The sequence below is a fragment of the Triticum urartu genome, chromosome 5 (genome assembly GCF_003073215.2).
Source record: "Triticum urartu cultivar G1812 chromosome 5, Tu2.1, whole genome shotgun sequence".
NCBI lineage: Eukaryota > Viridiplantae > Streptophyta > Magnoliopsida > Poales > Poaceae > Triticum > Triticum urartu.
Window position 1 is genome coordinate 533599287 of NC_053026.1, and position 20930 is coordinate 533620216.

A 20930-nucleotide genomic window follows, 5' to 3' on the forward strand; every position below is an offset into this window, starting at 1 on the left:
GAACACATATTCCATAGGCCGTAGTCCTCGTTTGTGTGCACTGTACACCATACTCATATATACTTCCAAGGTAGAGTTGTGATGTACATCAGTGGCTGAGGGCGATTTTTTTAGGTAGGGTGGACTCTAGAGCGTTAATAAATTCAAAGCAGAATCAAAGTCCAATATCTCATATCTAAATTGAGATAAATTACGTCCAAGACAAGGAAATTACAATGAACACTGGAAACTAACACGTACACCTTACTTGCATTTCCCGAATCAACGGAAACACTTATAAGTCATAACCTCTAGTCACACATATACATATGCGATCTTTAAAACAATGACAAGAAGATTGCACTAATAAATACGTAAAGAACTACATCCAATTGTTAGTCTGGACAGAGAAGAATGACAGTTAGATCACAAAGTAGACAGCTCCCTAATGGAATCATTTCTGTTTGAACAGTTAATGGAATTGAATCCTCCTATAGGAACAGAGAACAAATTAAGACAACATGCTCTAGTCGTCAATTCTGCTAACAGCAGCAGCTACCGGTAGGGCTGCTTGCCACTATCCGCCTGCCGCCGACATTGTGTTGTCCGGCTGACCACCGCTGCTACCGCTGTCCACTGCGGCTCGCAGTAGCTGCTAGCGCTAGCATTCCTCATTCGCTCACATGGTGCTTGTAAATTGTGTCATAAAAAAACTCTAAAGATTTCATAGCAGATGGTGCTTGTACAAGAAGTGCCTAGGGAACTTGATCATGATTAGAGTATTCACTACCTACATGATGCAAATTTATCTTGCGTACAATACTTACAGTGATGAGCAATAGCATGTTCCTTTTCCTACGAACTATGTGTGTCTACAGTATGCCTAAATCGCTGAAAGGACAACATACACCTAATAGATGCCGGCAAACTTATATAATTTGGTATGCTTCAAAATAGTTTCTAACTGTGATGCTATTTCTTAACACTATGGCAAAAAATCCATCATATATGGTTTATGTGGTCTCAATGTACACAACCATATAATTTGGTATGCTTGAAAATACTCTATAATTGTGAGATTTTTTTCTGATCAGTAGCAAGGAATGACACCATAAGTTCTTGAATATTTGCATGTTTGTTATTTTCTTATGGATGGAACTGTAGTGGAGAGCTTTTACTCCAACAATATGCTTTCAGTTAGTGGGGACCACTAAAAAATTCATGTATGTGCACTTCCATTGTAATCACACGCACAAGCATGCATACACCTAATAGAAGTAATGTGTGTAACGTTACTTCAAGACCACCCAGTCTGAAATTGTATGCCACAGAACAACTTAGAACTAATCAAAACAAATGAGAGATTCACAACTGGTTCATATTATAATTGTTGTAGCCTTCAAAGAACTCAATAACTGAAACGGAAATTATGCTGAAGCGAACCCATCATCTTCATTATACCTAGCTAGGTAGCTTCAAGAAAACTGCAGTACCCAAAACAAGAGGTTACCTTCCTGAAAGAAATAACTCCATCTTTACTGTAGCCTCGATGTCTCGAAGGCATACAATAGCAAGGCTCGCATTGTGCAGGATCCTTGGTACGATTCCCCTAGAATTCCTTTGTAATGACCTTCTGCAATCCGCATCGATGCATCCTCCCCATCAGTCCACCACTGAGCCCTTTTGTAGTTTGGTGCATCGATCAGGTGCTGCATGACAAACCTGATCAAGAGTGGGGCATCGAAGGCATCCGGCAAGGCACATGTTGTGCATGACCTTGTGCAGGACAGGAGCAACCGACGAAGATGGCACGAATGGGCGGAGAGCATTGACTCGGAGAGCACGCAGGTGCCATAGTAGATGGCGAAGGAGGAGATGGACCCAATGAACCACAACACTTTGGTATCCTGTAACCAAGAATAATTACTATCCCTGGTAGATACATACTACACCTGCCAATTTTTATGGACAAACACTCATACGTTCATGAAAATTTACTGAACATGAGCAACTCATATGTCAAGTTGATGACAAGAGAAGTGATTACCAACTAAGAGAGCTATGCTAAACTCGCGTAGGTGGGATGTTGTAGCGACTGCGCAAGCCATCAATAACTCTGGCTACGGACTTTGCCATCTCAGGTAAGGTCACCTTGCAAACTGATCGGTGCCAACCAAGTTAGTAAATAATTGAACTAAAGTTTGAAGATGTCTGTGTTTGCTCGCTGCAGTACCTCGAGATGAAGACAACTGCACCTCTGTCATCAACTTCTTGTAATTTCACAGACAGGAATTATTTCCAGATAAACTGTAGCACTCACAACCAACACTTGATCAACCATGGAATCGAATGAGTGTACCTTCATCTCCTCAGCATGCTCGGCGATCTTCTCGAACATCTTCCTATGCTCCTTCTCCGCCAGCTGCAGGGAGCTCTGCACCTCTGTCATCAACTTCTTGTAATTTCACAGACATGAATTGTTTTCAGATAAACTGTAGCACTCACGACCAACACTGGATCAACCATGGAATCGAATGAGTGTACCTTCATCTCCTCGGCATGCTCGGCGATCTTCTCGAACATCTTCCTATGCTCCTCCGCCAGCTGCGGGGAGCTCTGCACCTCTGTCATCAACTTCTTGTAATTTCACAGACAGGAATTGTTTTCAGATAAACTGTAGCACTCACGACCAACACTGGATCAAACATGGAATCGAATAAGTGTACTTTCATCTCCTCAGCACGCTCGGTGATCTTCTCGAACATCTTCCTATGCTCCTTCTCCGCCAGCTCCAGGGAGCTCTGCATCTGCATCTTACGTGAACAACATCAATAGACACCGAAGGCGATCCATCACATCACATCTAGGCACATCTCAAGATCGATCGATGCGCTAAGGATTGCCAAAGGAATGGGATCAGAGAGGTCGCCTTGATGCGCTTGGAGATTCGGAAGTGGGAGGCCTCGAGGTCACGGGCGGAGTGGCCGTGGAGCGCGTCGAGGCTACGCTTGAGCGAGTTGAGGCTCGAGGTGGCGAGGCTCCTCAGGTTGCCGACGGTGGACACCTCCCACGGCGTGGATCCGGTCTTGGCGTCACCAGTGAGGAGGGCTAGAGGAAGCCGCGACTGACTGCGATGGGAGAGAGAGACCCTTCGCTGCCGGATGGCGACGAGGAGCCGAAGAGGGATTCGGGACTGGCCTTCATCTTGGGCTTGGAATACGTGATTTCCAGCAAGCACCGGTCAGGAGGTAGGTGCGAGAGTCGGAGGCAGCACCGCCTTGTGCCACGGCTTGAGGGCGTCGGCGGCCAGGAGCACGAGGGAGAGCGGCTGATTCAGGTTGGACGGCGGCGGCAAGTTTCTCGGGAGAGAGAGGGGGGTTGTGGGAGATGGGGCGTGAGACGTGTGCGCTCGTGGATGTTTTTTCCTTCTTCTATCGTCGGGGAGCATGGGAGCCAGGTCAAACCGTCGTGTGTCGTGCGGATTGCATTGTTTCCTTCGCGTGGAGCTGACCAGGTGGGGTGGAGGTTGGTAGCACGATGGTTGTCGTAAGAAGGGAGGTGAGGGTCGAACGAGGTTGGACCATCACGACGTTTGATCCTTCTTCTTTAATAGTAGAGATTTGATCCTTCTTTAATAGTAGATATAATAGTAGAGATTAGCTTGGCAAGACGGATGAACTAAACTAGACAAAAAGACATATAATGATAATGGGAGCATTGTGTTAAAACATATATTTACATATATCAGGTCATAGTGCGAGGCAAACTTGTACATCTAGATGGTGTAGTTCCTAGATTGATTTTCAATCCGTCGGTGAAACGTGCCAACAGCAAGTTCATATAACACTAACTAGAACTTGTCCATACAGATGACGAGGGACCCTGCGTAGCAAGCTGTCAAGCTTCGAGCCATATTATTGGTACCCCAATAGCCGCCCACAAACTAATTGAATAGTATTTTTTTTACAGATGAACCAGATAGACAAGCTAGACCAGTCGCCACCATACATATCACAAGCCCATTAGAATACCATGCCATGTATCCGAAAATGATGATTGCCACACAAGTCACAATATCAATATTTGCTAATACAATCAATATAGCTACACTTGTATGCTAAATAGAGTATATTTGTGTTTACGCTTCAGACAAAAAAAAAATACCAACCCTTGGACTGGTAAACCACGATGTATACAAAAGTGGGAAGGGTTGGATGAGATTGCCAATACCAACCCTGTAGTCACCATGTCCTGGACATACTTCACCATAAAATTGTCACCTGGCAATGCATCCATGTTGATTCACATAGGTCATGGCTGAAAGCTGATGAGGACATCTCTTCTGCCGTTAAACCCGCCGCGACTCCTTCGTCAATTCCGTCGGGACCTATGACTAGAGCCCGTATGAGACAGATAAATGGCCAGGTACTATCGCTCATTTATACATATGATTTAACTGACGAGAATATGATATTACGCTCATGTTCAGATTTACTTGTACTTAGAAACGAAGGTGTTGAAGATCTCACGAGAGAAAGTAATATAAAGCCAGGAGATGGAAAATGTTGCACGTTGACTACACCAGCAGAAGCACTATTGCATGCAAGAACCAATCGAACCATCTATGCTCCATGCTACGTACATGCAAAAGAAGAGAAGGAGGAAGCCACGTACACACAAGCCCACCTCATCAAATAAGGAAGGAAACCATACAATATTCTATCTACATGTGGGCCGGCCTGATGATGATTATTTTTTCCTTCAAATCGTAGCGATGTTGGACACATCAACGCGCAGCTCCTAGGCGGCGGCCATACGGACTTAATAAATAGTTAGCGTTCATCTAGGTTTAGATTCGGGTTTTATTGTATTGTCTAGCTTTCGCTACAATTCGCATCTATGAGACGTGTAGGACTACCACCTTTTCAGATCCACAGTGAAACCCCAAATTTTGATCTAGTTGATGCGCTTAATTTTTCATCTGCAAATTCAGTTGCAGTTCACCTTTGTTCTTGCCTGTTCTTCGGTTGCTTGCAGGAACTCGAACCTCGTTGTTCAGCTTGATCGTGCCTACGGCAAGGTCAATAACCATCGGAGATTGGTTTAGCGATTGTCGAGGCGTATCGTCGGGTACGGTATAGTCGGATCGTCAAGGTCAAAATCCACCAAATCAATAGTTATCCCCACTTTCATCGAAAGATCGGGCCGCCGTCACATCAAAAGCATAGCTTATAGATTCCCAATACCTCACGATCCTAGTTTATTCTAAACGCACCGTGGATGAGCTAGGAATACCGAGTAGCTGATTAGGCCTGTACTATCAAGAGTGCATGGTCACTAGTACTGAGACATGGTTCCGTTATGTGGTGCCTAGGGGTGTGGGCGGTTTATAAAGCTGTAAAGAGCCATGCCATGTTTATCATCTCCTGCTTAGCTTAGCTTGAAGTCCTTTTTGTTTCCTCTTATAACTATGCCATGTGCACTTGCCTTACCAACTTTTTTACCTTGTTTGTTTCAATACTATTTTTTGAACTTTTGTTTGTTCCAACATTTAATACTCGTACAAAACAACACATGAAACTATGGCATTTTTGAGCAGTTGTAATTTTTAATGGCAAAATTAGATTGAAAGTTATCTTAAAAAAAGTCAAAAGTCAACGCGCAAGGCAGGGACCTTCGTGGGGGAGCAATCCCTCTCCTTGCCAGCGTCAACTGCCGTGTCCTCAACTCAAAGACGGCTGCTTTCCAGGGTGCCCACCTACCCCGTCAGTTCCCCCCGCCTCGTTCGTCGCCGGCGAGCTACCGGCCGCTCTCTCATCGCCGCAGCGACCGCCCCCCGCTCCCCGCCGAGCCTGGTGAGTAAGCTTCCGCCCACCGCGCCCGGCCGCCGCCCCAGCAGCCCCTGCTTGCCCCCCGCGCTCTGCCGGCCTCGGATTCAGATCCATGGCCACCAGGAGCGCTTCGGCGGGTGCTCTGGAGCCTGGATCTCACGGCGCCACCCGTTTTATGTGTGATGCAGCGAGCCGCGATGGAGAACGGGGAGATCGAGGCCGCGGAGGAGGGGCTGCCGATGCCGGCGCCGCCGGTTGGGCGCAGGTACCGGCCCGTGGGCTCCGACGACAGCGCCGTCATCCAGATGACCTCCATGGAGCCCGGCCCCGGCGGCTCCACCTCCGTCACCGGCCACGACGCCGTGACGCCCCAGCCGCCTAGGTGGTGCTGCCATACATACTTCGTCTCATTTTTATGGCATTTTTGTTTGATACACGACCAATATAAGTGTCTCGGATTTAGCAAATGTTAAACTGCTGCGAATTCGTGCTTGCATTGTCTTGACCGTGAGTTTGTTATTTAGCAGAATGGGGTGTTCAACTGAACAGTTGGATTCGGATGATAGTGTAGGTGTGTAGGAACTGACGAGAAGCAGTGCAAATGCATGCGAGGTTGATTTCTTTAACTACATGCTGTCTGTGGGCTGCCTTTTGGAGTTGCTTCTTTCATTTAGTGCTCAGGGCATTAAGAGCAAGAGTGTGAAATTCGCATGAGTCATGTTTGTTTGTAGAATATCTTCAATCAATTTGGTGATGCCATCTCTTTGACTTCTGAAATTGGTGTTGATATTGTTATCTCTTTGGGTTTGAGTAATTTTGAATGACTCTAGTAGATATTTCTTTTGCCATACGATGTTTTATGTGTACTCATATATCGATGTTTTGTGTGTACTCATATATCGATATTTGATGTCGAGCTTACTTATTTTCGCACGAACATATATCTTTTTGTTGTACCTACTGGCTTCCCTGCTCCATTTGCTATTTCTGGTTGCATACTCCATATCAGATTATTAGGCATAATTTCTGCAGATTTCGTTCCATGTGTTTCTTTCCATGGTCATTATAATTAGTAAGATGATTTAGATAACAAAAACTCTCTAGAAGCAAATTTATGAACTCACACTTACTCTTATGTATGTCATAGGAACCTTAGGCCTGGTGGTGCTAATCTAACTATTGATCCAAGCATGCAAGAAGGTTCTAGTGATCATGCTACATCGAGTGGATCTCAAGGGGATTCAAAGCTGGAGCTTTTTGGGTTTGATTCACTTGTTAATATTTTGGGACTCAAGAGGTACAATCCATCTTTTTGTAATTTTATTAGGCCGCCTTAAAAACTTGAGATCAATCTCCTTTTGTTAAGGACACATAGTATTTGACTAATATATTAAGCATGTGCTACCCAAATAAATAGTTTGAACCATTGGTTTTACTTTATGACATAAGCATCTGGCTGAATCTGAACAGCATGACAGGAGAACAGACCCAAGCCCCTTCGAGTCCTAGGGAGGGAGAGGATGTAGCAATCACCATTGGACGTCCAAAGGTTGTCCCCAGTTCCAACATTTGCGACGAGTGCCATCTGTTTAATACTTCGTCACACTTCTCCTAGTTAATCATGAATAACTAGGAGTTGGTATATTTGGACTTAGTTAACAGGAAAGAGTAGTACTTGGGTTTTGACGATTTGCTACATCCCTAAATATATGTAGTCAACTTTAAGTTGCTGATTTGTACATTTGAGTTTTCATTCGTGCTCTCCAAAAGTCATTCAGTGTTCCATTGATTTTCATTGACCTCTATGTTTCTGTTTATTTGGTTTACGTCATTTGGATATATGGATATTTATGAAAACTGTATTACTTACTCCGTTGCTTTCATTTGGTTCGCAGGAAACTGGACCTAAGTTTGGTACAATGATGGGTGTCTTTGTTCCATGCTTGCAGAATATCTTGGGAATCATTTATTATATCCGTTTTACCTGGTAAGTATTGGTATTATGTGCACTTGTTTTTGTTACTGCACATGAACATTTAGTTCCTATTTGGTTATGCAAAATAAAATTTCTATGTTGCCATGCTGGTCACCGTAGTGTTGTTATCATTGTTTGGCATGAGCTTTTCCCATGCTAAAACCAAGTAAAAGTAACCAAGTTGGGAGTATTAATGCCTTTGGTACCTTGGACACCTTTGTAGCCTTGTTGGAAGTGGTATTTCAATTAATGTGATTCCTGTGTCCCCTTTTCAGCTAAAAAAATTGATTTTTGGTTATTCAACACTGACTATCATTTTTTTTTCTTTTTTATAGGATTGTAGGTATGGCAGGCATATGGCAATCACTTGTTTTAGTCTCATTCTGTGGTGCTTGCACATTTTTAACCGGCTTATCATTAAGTGCCATTGCAACAAATGGGGCTATGAAGGTATGCTGACCATTCTACTGGTGATGAGTTCGCGTAATAGGGTTCATACCTGATATGTGTTAGCTTTGCTGGTTTATTGTCTTCATTTGCGGTCTGTGGAACCTAGTTCCTGATATGGTCAAATTCCATTTGTATGGTCAGTCTTTATTGCTCGGAATACTTCCAGAGCTTGCTTGATGTGTGATGCTACTATCTCTCACCAAACTTAAATTTATAAATTAGCTGATACACATTTTGTATGATCCATAGGGTGGTGGACCATATTATCTCATTGGCCGTGCGCTTGGTCCTGAAGTTGGAGTTAGTATTGGATTGTGTTTCTTTCTTGGAAACGCGGTTGCTGGATCCATGTGAGTATACACTGCAAATGCCAACTACTTGTAGCTCTCCTTCCAAATTCCATTTATCTTTTGTTTATTTGTGTACAAAGTTCTGATGATATTTCTGCATAAGCTGCTTGGAAGCTGGCATCATATGAGTTCTTCATGTTAGTATGTGATTAGTGAGATGATTTATAGTAGAATGTGTAGTGGTGAAATTTAAGGGTTTTGTGCTATATTTTGATGCTTGTTGGCCTTGCCTGCTACCAATGAATGGTTGGTTTGCAGAAGTTCCAAAGGTTGGTTTTGTATAATAATGTACACTTAAACTAATATGGTTGAAAGAAAAATGTTTGGATTGGTAATAATCATAGAACACAGCTGAATTTGTCATATAAACTTTTAGCTTTTTGGCCCATTGGAATTTTGGATGATCCTATATTTAATTTGTTAGTACTTGTTAGTTTGACATATATTCATGCTAACTTGCCTGTCAATTCAGGTATGTTTTGGGTGCTGTAGAAACCTTTTTGGATGCCGTTCCTTCTGCAGGATTGTTTCAAGGTAAGTCACAAGTGATACTAGTCATTAAGTTTCGTTTGTATTTGCGATTGTCGAGTAGAAATGTTGAATTATTTCCAAATGACATAAGTGTAGACCTTGTACTTCAAACTTTTGTTAGGGCATAGAGATGCCTGCATTGAATTTTATTTGCAGTGCTAACTTGGGTTTATATTCCGTGAGAAATAGTGAAAAGGAAGCAGAGCTATTATTTTCCACTTGTGATTTTTATTTGACTAACTTATAGCTTTATAATAATGCAGAGAGTGTTACAGTGGTCAACAATACATTAATAAACGGTACAGCAACAGCTGGTACGGCGACTATATCGACGCCCAGCTTGCATGACCTTCAAGTATATGGTGTTATTGTGACCATACTGCTCTGTTTTATTGTATTTGGTGGTGTCAAAATCATCAACAAGGTTGCACCTGCCTTTTTAATACCAGTACTCTTTTCACTGCTGTGCATATATCTTGGTGTCTTCATTGCACCGAGACACAATGCTCCAAGTAAGTACCATGTGGCTTATATGTAGGATAATCATTCATTATGCATTTCTGCATTCAATTGTAATGCTGGCTTTCCTACTTAGAGGGGATCACTGGGTTGCGTCTAACCTCACTCAGAGACAACTGGGGTTCAGAATATCAACGTACAAACAATGCTGGAGTTCCTGATCCAAATGGTTCTATATATTGGGATTTCAAGTAAGCTTATAACATCTCTAAAAAACTTGAAAAATTATCTAATAAATATGTATTTATGTTGAATCTCAATCATATTCTCGTCATCCTATATAATTTTTACTTGACCCCATGAACTTTGACCAATCATGGCAATATCATCCCACTCCCATTATATGTTAATAGAGTCAATACTGAGGGGTGAGTTTGCTCACATGCATCTTCATTCTATTAGAGAGAATTGCAATGTTTCATGAAGCTTATAGAGTAAATTGCACTTTGCATCAGGTTTTGCAAGAGTTTCCACTTTGCATTAGGTCTGGCGCAATATTGTTGCAATTTGCACCAGGTCCTGTAAAAAAAAATCATACATTTGTATTATGGGATAAAATATAAATCTATAGATTTTAGTTAAAAAATATTATTGTGCCAGATCCGGCGCTTATTAAACTTCTAGGATAGCTTTATTGGAGTCAAGTTGGTCAAACTGACCGAATTACTTGGTGTCAACTAGGGTCACATGGTAAACACTTGCTTACATAGCAGGGACTGTAAACATTGACCCTAGTTCAGGCAGACCCAAGCAGCAAATTTCCAATCTATTTGATGGGATAGTCTCTAGCCAGAGAAAGGTCTGCAATATCCCCTCCTATCTTTGATGAAACAATGAAATCAACCTGCCTACCTCCACATCAGCAACTTCCGTCAACTCACAGCTCTTGGTACTATTTGACTAAGGCCGACGAGTTTAAGGACTATACAGGCTTATAAGGGCCTAGTGACGTTGAAGGCTGATGATGAGTCAAACTCTATTATTGGAAGCAAAGAAGTTTTTGGACCTGCAAGATAATTTGTTAATTCTTTGTCTGTGCAAATGCAATTTGCCAACACATTTTTTTGTGTATTTTTCAGCGCTTTGGTAGGTCTCTTTTTCCCAGCAGTCACTGGAATTATGGCTGGTTCAAACCGATCTGCTTCACTGAAAGATACACAGCGTTCAATACCAATTGGAACATTATCTGCAACTCTTACAACAACTGTTATGTACTTGTTATCTGTGCTGCTGTTTGGAGCTTTGTCCACAAGAGAAGAGCTTCTAACTGATAGGTACATGTTTCTCAATGCTGCAAGTTATCACTGCTCCCACTTCAGAATTGTAGATAGTGTGTTCTCTAGGGTTTAGAATATTTTGTATGCTTCAGTTCTGCGTTTATGATGTCGTCAGGGCATGCTTATTTGCTCTATCAGTTCTCACTGCCACAGCTATTCTTCTGACAGTTATATAATGCACATATTTCTTTAATCTATTTTTGTTTCTGTATTCTTTGATCGAAAAACTATGTTCTGATAGCATGGCTGTAGTTTACACTTCCGTGTTAGTCCCATAAGCTGCTACATTACTGAGTTGTTGTGTGGTTAGCTCATAAATATCCTTTACTTGCAGGCTTCTTACTGCTACAGTGGCATGGCCTGCACCAGTAGTGATTTACATTGGTATTATCCTGTCCACTTTAGGTGCAGCGCTACAGTGCTTGACAGGGGCTCCAAGGTTACTAGCAGCAATAGCAAATGACGACATCCTTCCAGTCCTTAATTACTTTAAGGTTTCTGAAGGAGTCGAACCTCACGCAGCTACTTTATTCACAGCATTAATCTGTATTGGATGTGTGATTATTGGGAACTTGGATTTAATTACACCAACTATCACTATGTTTTTTCTGTTGTGCTATGCTGGTGTGAACCTGTCATGCTTTCTGCTTGACTTACTTGATGCTCCTAGTTGGCGCCCTCGATGGAAATATCACCACTGGAGTCTTTCACTTGTTGGTGCATTGCTTTGTGTTGGTACGCTGTTTGCCTCTTTATCATTTTATTTTTTCATCCATTACATTACTCCTGAGCTGCCTGTAGCACTTTTTCTGAACATTAATATATGTAACTTAGGAATTATTTTGAATTTTGATTGAAGAATTCTGTTCACATGTATGATTTTTAATCCAACCAGCTTCTCCTAATCTGTAATGATGTATTGTTTACCTCATATTTCTTGTGACCCACAGTTAGTTAAAATGCATCCTCACATTGTATTTATGGTCGTGCTTTTCACTAAGTGGATCTTCCTCTCAAATTTCAGTTATCATGTTTTTGATCTCCTGGTCTTTCACTGTTATCTCCCTTGCCCTTGCAAGCCTCATCTATTACTATGTGAGTCTAAAAGGGAAGGCTGGAGACTGGGGAGATGGGTTCAAGAGTGCGTATTTTCAGTTGGCATTGCGAAGTCTCAGATCGCTAGGAGGTATGACTTTCTGCATGGCAAAGAAATAGTTATTCATAATCTATTTACACATTATTCTAACACTCACTCACTGTTCTTCTCACAGCAAACCAAGTTCATCCTAAGAATTGGTACCCCATTCCTCTGATATTATGCCGTCCGTGGGGTAAACTTCCAGAAAATGTCCCTTGTCATCCAAAACTTGCCGATTTTGCTAATTGTATGAAGAAGAAGGGCCGTGGTATGTCAATATTTGTCTCAACAATTGACGGTGATTATCATGAACTGGCTGAGGACGCTAAGACTGCCTGTCAGCAGCTGGAGGCCTACATTGAGTACAAACAATGTGAGGGTGTTGCGGAGATAATCGTAGCACCTTCGATGTCTGAGGGCTTCCGCAGCATTGTTCAGACGATGGGCCTAGGGAACTTGAAGCCAAATATTGTTGTGGTGCGGTACCCTGAGATTTGGCGCCGTGAGAATCTGACAGAGATACCATCAACGTTTGTGAGTATAATAAACGATTGCATCATTGCTAACAAGGCAGTGGTTATCGTGAAGGGTCTTGATGAGTGGCCTAATGAGTTCCAGAGACAGTATGGGACTATTGACCTGTATTGGATTGTGAGAGATGGAGGATTGATGCTTCTTCTGTCTCAGCTCCTGCTCACAAAAGCGACCTTTGAAAGCTGCAAGATCCAAGTCTTCTGCATAGCTGAAGAGGACACTGATGCTGCAGAGCTAAAGACTGATGTCAAAAAGTTCTTGTACGATCTTAGGATGCATGCCGAGGTCATTGTCGTGACTATGAAGTCATGGGAATCTCACGTGGAGAGCAGTAGCAGTGGTGCTCAGCCAGATGATTCCCAAGAGGCCTACACAAGTGCACAGCAAAGGGTCAGTGCATACCTTTCCGAGATGAAGGAAACCACAGAAAGAGAAGGACGGCCGCAGATGGTGGATGGGAAGCAAGCTGTTGTGAATGAAGAAAAGGTCGATAAATTCCTCTACACAATGTTTAAGTTGAACTCCACAATACTGAGGCACTCCAGGATGGCAGCTGTGGTGCTAGTGAGCCTCCCTCCGCCACCACTGAATCATCCTGCTTACTTCTACATGGAGTACATGGATCTGCTTGTAGAGAACGTCCCACGCATGTTGATAGTTAGGGGATACAGAAGAGATGTTGTCACATTTTTTACTTGATCAAATATAATAGAGTCTGAGCTCTTGTGCCATCCTAGCAGAATGGATGCACAGATTTGCAGAATTCACCACAACTGCAGTTGGAAGGCCTCTCATTGACAGCTATCTTATGAGATACACTGGGTGGTTATTGCAATATTAGGTACACAAACATTAGTATATTCATTCTTTTACTGGACACAAAAGAGATGAATATTGGGACATTACAAATTTTGTAGCCCTGTTCTCCATACCTTGATAGTTTTATAGAAACACAATGCCTCCTATTTTTCACTGGAATAGTAGCGATAGTGATCCTGTTTGTGTTATTTTCCATTATCTGTACACGATCTGAGATACTGTGCAACTGTTGTTGAAAGGGAGCAATACCAATGCTATAATTAGAGAATATTCTGGTAATGCCCGATGCCGATACATATCTTGGGAACATCAGCTGATATGATGTTTTACTGGACTTGTGTTGACATACTACGAAGTCTTTATTATGCATTGCACTGCTGTTGTTGTCACTACTGAGAGTTCTTCTGTCAAATGCAGAGTATAATAAATTTTGTTGGTGTGAAATTTTCCTGTCATATTTACTATGGTAAGGTGACATGACCCCAGCATGAATATCTCTTTACGGCTGTTACTTGTCTAGGTGGCTAGGCTTCACCATTATGTTGAGATGATATGTTCTACTATTTGATTAAGTGGCATGATGAGAGTTATCCGAGTGATGCTTGGTTTTGTTAGCAACGCCTACCGAGTACCAACTTGATGATTATATATTCTTATATTCCTCATTCTGTTATTATCTTTTTATATTTGGTCGTGCAATTTGGCAATTTGCAAACGTTAAATACGAGCACTCTAGCAGTTTATCCTTACTCTACATATTATCTGCAATGAGTGGTGGAATGTTTGAACGGAAGTCAATTCTCAAGCTCCAAAACCGGCGGAGAATAGAAGCTTGCAAATGCCACACTAGAAATACCCTTCCTCTGAACTTGAAAAAACTATGATAAAATCACACCATTTCCTTTGTCAAACTACCCACGAAGCTGCACTGTACATGTGTGAAATGGTTGCAAAATGTGTAGATTGGTTTTGTGAAGCCAAGTTCTGAACCGATGGGCTACTCTGCCGAACTGATGGAGAATTATCACCAGCAGATCATGACTTGGGACCGACGTGGACCATCATTCCATTTTCGTGACAGGTTCGCTGTGGTGGCTTCCAAAGCAGCAGAGTCGTTTGTTGCTGTGGTCTGCCAAGTAGCAGAGTCCTCCTGGATGGCCCCTGTTTCTCATGAGTCACCCGACAGGTTCAGTCATTACGGGAGAGGCCATTGGCACAACATTTGTTTCAACACAGCTAAAAAATCGTAGCGGTGATGCGACTCTGAAATGAAGTGAGTTAATTGAGCTTAACGACTCATTTTACTTATTTTGTTAGCGACTTTCAACTAGTAAACATGCTAGGAGACGAGTTGAGTCCGTTGCTGTGCATTGTGAATGACTATTCACATTTGTTTGAAGTGTGAGCAAGCAGTTTACTTCGCAGGCTCACACATTTTGCACCACTGTATGGATTTGACTCCGAGACAATGATACCGCTCCGTGTGAAGCTCATCCTAGATGTGAGCAAATGAAGATAACACAATGTACTGTACCAGACGTCACTCTGGTAGCAGGAACATTCCCGATGCCTTACAATCCTAGCTATGCCAGTCCAGACTCTTGGTGGTCTGGATGTTTGGGAATGAGAATTGGACTGTGCTTGACATGGATAAGAGAAAGTGCGTAGGCTACAAACTTAACTAGTCAGCACTAGCATTAATTCTCTATGGTACATACATGTGGTGCGTGTACGCCCCATGGACGACTTATATACGGAGAAACATGTGTGCTAAGTGTTGATTGATATTGTAGTATGCAGCACAGCAGAGTAGAAGAACATGCTTACATTGATGGTACCATACAAATCGAGCATTTCTGACTAGTGCTTACCATATGGACAAACACCTAAATAATTACATATACATCCTCTCGAATCGAGAGGAAATTCTAATTTTATTTGGAATGCTCAACGACAAGGGAGAACCCCACCCCAAATAAAATTTATTGATAAAAAACATTGTAATATACAGTGGAATTTACAAAAAAAATGTGTCGAGTGATTAAGGTTGGCCGGAGCTGTGAATGAAAGGCACCAATCAATTAGGACCAAAATTATGGACAATGATCAATTACGGCAAGATGCTACCAGTATTAGAAAAGCAAAGTATAAGAAATTTTGTTTGTGTGAAATTTCCTGTCTTGTTACTTTGCGTATTTACTGTCGTATGGTGATATGATCCCGGCATGAATGTCTCCTTACGGTTGTTACTGGACTAGGCGTCCAGGCTTAGCCATTGTCTTGGGATGAGATGTTGTTCTACTATTCGATTAAGTGGCACGATGGGAGTGTTGATATTGCTTACCAGAGTGGCACGTGGGATTGTTGATATTGCTTACCAGAGTGGCACTCGGTTTCGTTAGCAACACCTACCAACTCTCAATGATTATATTCTTAAATTCTTCGTTCTCTTATTTTCCTTTGATATTAGGTCCTGCAATTTCATGATTTGCAAATCATCCTTACTCTACATATTATCTGCAATGAATAGTGGAATGTTTGAACGGAAGTCGACTTGAGAGATTAAAACCGACAGGGAATAGAAGCTTGCGTACGTCACAGTCGAAATACCCTTCCTCTGAACTTGAAAATTACGATAAAACTACACCCTTTTCTTTGGCAAATCTGTAGACTACACACGAAGCTGCACTGTACTTGTGTGAAATGGTTGCTAAATCTGTAGACTGGTTTTGTGAAGCTAAGTTCTTAACCGATGGGCTTCTGAGCTGTATGACTTGGGACCGATATGGAGTATCATTCCATTTTCGTGACAAGCTCGTAGTGATGGCTTCCAAAGCAGCAGAGTCGTTTGCTGTGGTGGTCTCTCAAGTAGCACAGTCTTCCTGGATTGGCCATGGGAGCTTTTGTTTTGCAGCCTTCTCATGAGTCACCCAACCGGTTCAGTCAGTCGGGAGAGACCATGGGCACAACATTTCTTTCAACACAGCTAAAAACTCATAGCAGTGATGTGACTCTAGAATGAAGTAAATTTAATGAACTTAACAAGGCATTTAGCTTATTTTGTTAACGTCTTCCAACTCAGAATAAACATTTTAGGAGACAAGTTCCAACCGAGTACCGAGTGACTCTTTTGATACTATGCCTACCCTATTGCTGGGAACCGCAATCCTTTATCATTTGGTTATGGGCATTGTTCAGGAAATTTCTCTCCTGACAACATATACATGAAGCAAACTTTTTAGTTTGATATGCATCGGGAAGTACAATTAACCCGTAAATTAAGCTGTCTCTGAGTCCTTTATTTTCATTTTCTGAGAACAAATCATGCCTTTCAACATGGAAGCATGACGTTGAGGCAACCTTTTTAGGTAACTTTTGAGATCAAACCGTTAAAGTAATTTCCGAGACTAGACCAATCAAATACAAGGGTTTGTCAGTTTGGCTTGGCCATCCAATCGTGTTGGATGTGCGGTTATGTGGATGCCTGATGAGCTACATGCATGCCAATAGAAACTGTCAAGTATGTTGCTGTGCATCGTGAATGACTATTCAGATTCATTTGAAGTGTGAGCAAGTGGTCTTCTTCACAAGCTCGCACAGTTTGCACCACTATGTGGATTTGACTCCGAGATAATGATACCACTCCGTGTGAAGCTCATACTAGATATGAGCAAATGAAGATAACAGAATGTGTCCCATAGCTTATACTCGTAGAAGGAACATTCCCGATCGAAAATGCCTTACGGTGGACGAGCACTCTGCGGACCATATCCTGCCCGTCCGTTATCCTAACTGATCAGATCCCTCCCGGTATTTACGCGTTCTGTCCTCCCAAGAGCCTCGTCAAAGCCTGTATCCCGGCAGCTATAGGTAGCTAACTTTATTGACAAAGAATCTAGCTGCTGGAACACATCGTGATGAGTATGGCACCATTTTAATTTACCCTTTGCCACCCAGAACAGTTTGATGTGACGTGACCTTGTGCCCAATTGACCCCTCACGAGAGCACATAGAATAATAATCCGCCATTAAGACCAATTTGTTAGTCAGTGTAATGCACAGAGAGTATGATACTATTAACAGTCTATTAAGTCCACTAAACATCTATTAATCTCGTACAGACTGCTTTAGAGTAATTTATTATTGTGACGCTCGTCCAGATATTTTTTATAACTCTCAATATTATCAAATGTTTTTCTGGTCACCAATTATCTTAAACTCTATACTGTCACCTTATAATTTCATTAGGTAGACTTATAGGTGTTCTTAGATTTTATCCATAAAATAATACTAGTATATTGTGTGTTAGCACCATCTGCTTGTCAGGGCCATTTACCTAAACTGGGATTAAATAAACTGTTTTTATATGACCGTTAGAAGTTTCTGCACAGTTGGGGCTCTGAACAAGAATTGGTCTCGCACAATTTGTTTGGTTAATGTATTACTCTCCCGGAAAAAAGATTAATGTATTATTGTGCCACCTGTTGTATAATTTTTTTATTACCAAATTTTGTTCTTTTGCAACAAAGCATCTTTGAGTCTAGTCTGTAAGAAGGTAAAAATGTCTTTTGGTGGACTTTTGAGAAAAACAATATTTCCACAACGCAAAAAAAAAATCAAAAATATTTTGTACATACACAAATGCATATACAACACATTCAACAGAATTTAATAACAATGTACTTTCATATGGGACGTAAACAAATAAAAACAAATATGTCAATAAAAGTGGGTCAATTTCTTTTATTGTTGGACCAAGATTTTTTTTTGTACAGCTTGCAAGTCATAATATTTTTTGAACAAATTTTCACAGGTTCCATCGTGAATATGTATAAGTTTTCATAGTTTTTTTTCAAACTTGACAAATATGATTTTTGAATCATTTGAAAAAAGGATCAAATGCACCGTCTACAATACTGTTTTTAGATTTTATCAATCTGTTTTTTATCCGGCACATTAAACTAATCAATTAGATTTGATTAGTGACCCTGACTAATTTCTTTTTAGATCCACTAGACGCAAGAGATGTGCACTGTGCATGATGAAACATTAGCAGGGTCTCCTTTTGCCACGTCAGACAAAAAGTTTCTGCATTGTGGCCCGCACCACCCATCAAGCTAGCAGTACATCGGTAGGTCACCAACTCCATCCCTGCGCATGTGCACGTACAGATCCACGCGATGATACACCTGTGCCAAGCTTGTACGCCTATGCCACCTACACCCTGCTCCTAGGAAACTAGTACGGGGGACAGGGAAGTGATGTTTGAGCATCTCGAGGAATCGTTCTATGACTAGGATACAGTCCACATGAGCCGGCGTCCACCAGAAAGTCGCTCCCTCATTCCCGATACCTTACAGTCCTAGCTATGGCGGTCTAGGCTATATCTTATCTCATACTCGATGTTGGCCTGGATGTTGGGGAATTGGAACGTGCATTACATGGATATGAGAAAGTGTGTGTAGGCTATATACTCCCTCCGTTCCATAATGTAGTGCTTATAGATTTTTTAAAAAGTTAAACCTCACAAATTTTGATCAAGTTTGTGGAGAAAAATATTTACATCTAGAGTGCGAAACATATATCACTAGATTCATCATAAGATGTAGTTTCATATTATATATTTTTGGTATTGTAAATATAAATATTTTTCTCTACAAACTTGATCAAAGTTTGTAAAGTTTGACTTCTCAAAAAATCTATAGGCACTACATTGTGGAACGAAGGGAGTATCAAGATAACTTAACTAGTCAGACATGCCACTAATTCTTTATGGTACATACATGTGGTGCATGTATGCCCCATGGACAATTTATATATAGAGAAACATGCGTGCTAAGTGTTGATTCGATTGATATTATTGTAGTATGCAGCAGAGTAGAAAAACATGCTTAGATTGAGGTACCATACAAATCGAGCATTTCTGACTAGTGTTTGTCATATATGGATAAACACCTAAATAATTACATATACATCCTCTCAAATCTAGAGGAATTCTAATTTTAGTTTGAATGGGAAGGGAGAACCCCACCTCAAATAAAATTTATTGATAAAAAATACATTGAAATATACAGTTGAATTTACAAAAAAAACATGTTGACCGATTAAGGTCCACTAGAGCTGTGAATGAGAGGTACCAACCAGTTAGGACCAAAATCATGGACAGTGATCAATTACGGCAAGATGCAACTATTATTCAAAAGATTAGATTAGTCGTGGATTTAGAAGAATTGTAGGGAGAGATATTTAGGAGGAATTGCATGATGTCTTGCTTAATACTTTTTTTTGAAATTTTCACCGGGGGAGGAGGGGGGCCCTCAACCACCTGAATATATTCCATCAAATTTGCCTAGAAGCCTCGCAGCTCCATACAAGATAGGTTCAAGTGAACCAGAATACACGGGGGAAACAAGAGGACACACACACACACATCTGATCAAGCAAGGAGGAGGACCTCAACTTACACCTTCATCTGACCAAGCAAGGAGAGAGCCTTGAATGTTGGTCGTCTGGTCGCCACCCAACAGCCCCCCGCAGAGGTAGAGGTGCCATATATATGGGAATGAGATGATCCATTGAGTAGGATAACGACCTCGCTAACCCGGCTTTGGATGAAAATCAGACCCATTCCGGCGCATGGCTGAGCCACGATCTCGCAGAGCACCAACTCCTCACCAACAAAGCACACACCACCGTCAACCCCAAATTGGACGCACCACCACCACCATCGAACCCACAACGAGCAACCTCCACATAGCCAAACCGAGACGAACCTAGATGATGCCTTCAAGAAGGGATGCGACACAAAATGCGCCACCATCACCCGTTTCAGGAGAACCTGGAACATGGGTTTCCCCAGCTTTTCAGAGGGGCACTCACCATGACAGCGCCGCCTCCACGGAGGTTCACGGCGCCCGCAGGCGTCGCCGTCGTCGGCTCCGGCAGGAGCAGAGCTTTCGCCCAAGTGAGCATACCACATTCTAGAAGCATCGACAGGTCGTGGAGCACTGCCTCCTGCACATTTCCACAGAGAAGGGACACTGCAGCCCCGCCGCCACACATGACCGGATCCGGTCACCACATGTCAGATCCGGCAGGATCCAACATGCCCCGCCCGCTCCCCGTCGGATCGAAGCCAATCCGAGGCCGGCAGGCACGCCGCCCCCACCAGAAGGCAAGGGGCGAGCACCACCAACCCACCCCTCATAGAGCCCTCCGCCGAAACCCCCCAAGCCAAATCCAGCAGCCATCCCCGATGCCCCCGAAGCCAATCGGGCGCCAACGCAGCGGGGAGTCGCCGGTTCGAGGGAGGCCAGCGGGAGGGAGCCACAAGCGCACCCACCCCCACTGTCCCCGGCCACCGCTCGAAGAAGTGACGCGCGCCGGAGTCACACCGCGCCGCCCGCCACCACACAGAGCTCCCCCGGCTCATGGGTGCTCTGCGCGAAGAACGACGCCCCGCCGCCGCCAGATCTGAGCGGGCTTTGCCCGGCAGGAGTTTTTGGTGGCGGCGGGAGGGAGAGAGAG

General features: G+C 42.6%; 2 protein-coding genes across 3 annotated transcripts; one reads left to right on the forward strand and one right to left on the reverse strand.

Moving 5' to 3' along the window:
• Positions 1 to 974: 974 nt before the first annotated feature.
• On the reverse strand, positions 975 to 3199 carry LOC125507321 (the record flags this gene model as incomplete). Its single annotated transcript, XM_048671937.1, has 4 exons — positions 975 to 2138; positions 2213 to 2259; positions 2704 to 2792; positions 2909 to 3199. Coding segments are annotated over 4 exons (522 nt in total), but the record flags the coding sequence as incomplete, so codon positions are not given.
• Positions 3200 to 5674: 2475 nt separating this feature from the next.
• LOC125510449 (cation-chloride cotransporter 1-like) lies at positions 5675 to 13673 on the forward strand. Of its 2 annotated transcripts, XM_048675626.1 has the most exons (14): positions 5675 to 5834; positions 5999 to 6192; positions 6958 to 7107; positions 7281 to 7359; positions 7706 to 7797; positions 8121 to 8235; positions 8485 to 8585; positions 9058 to 9119; positions 9380 to 9628; positions 9712 to 9826; positions 10715 to 10909; positions 11247 to 11647; positions 11937 to 12098; positions 12184 to 13673. In XM_048675626.1, the coding sequence occupies exons 2-14, from the start codon at positions 6008 to 6010 to the stop codon at positions 13281 to 13283; spliced, it is 3006 nt and encodes a 1001-aa protein (XP_048531583.1). In that variant the 5' UTR covers positions 5675 to 5834; positions 5999 to 6007; the 3' UTR covers positions 13284 to 13673. The 2 variants fall into 2 exon arrangements, with proteins under 2 accessions (XP_048531583.1, XP_048531584.1); XM_048675627.1 differs by lacking the exon at positions 5675 to 5834 and having other exon boundaries at positions 6037 to 6192; positions 7289 to 7359.
• Positions 13674 to 20930: the final 7257 nt, after the last annotated feature.

What these genes read in the sequence shown, in the direction of transcription:
- LOC125510449 (XM_048675626.1), top strand. Translation starts at nt 6,008, where the DNA reads ATGGAGAACGGGGAGATCGAGGCCGCGGAGGAGGGGCTGCCGATGCCG. An exon ending in TCACCATTGGACGTCCAAAG is followed by an intron (nt 7,360 to 7,705) that starts GTTGTCCCCAGT and finishes TTTGGTTCGCAG; the next exon opens with GAAACTGGACCTAAGTTTGG. An exon ending in TTCTGCAGGATTGTTTCAAG is followed by an intron (nt 9,120 to 9,379) that starts GTAAGTCACAAG and finishes ATAATAATGCAG; the next exon opens with AGAGTGTTACAGTGGTCAAC.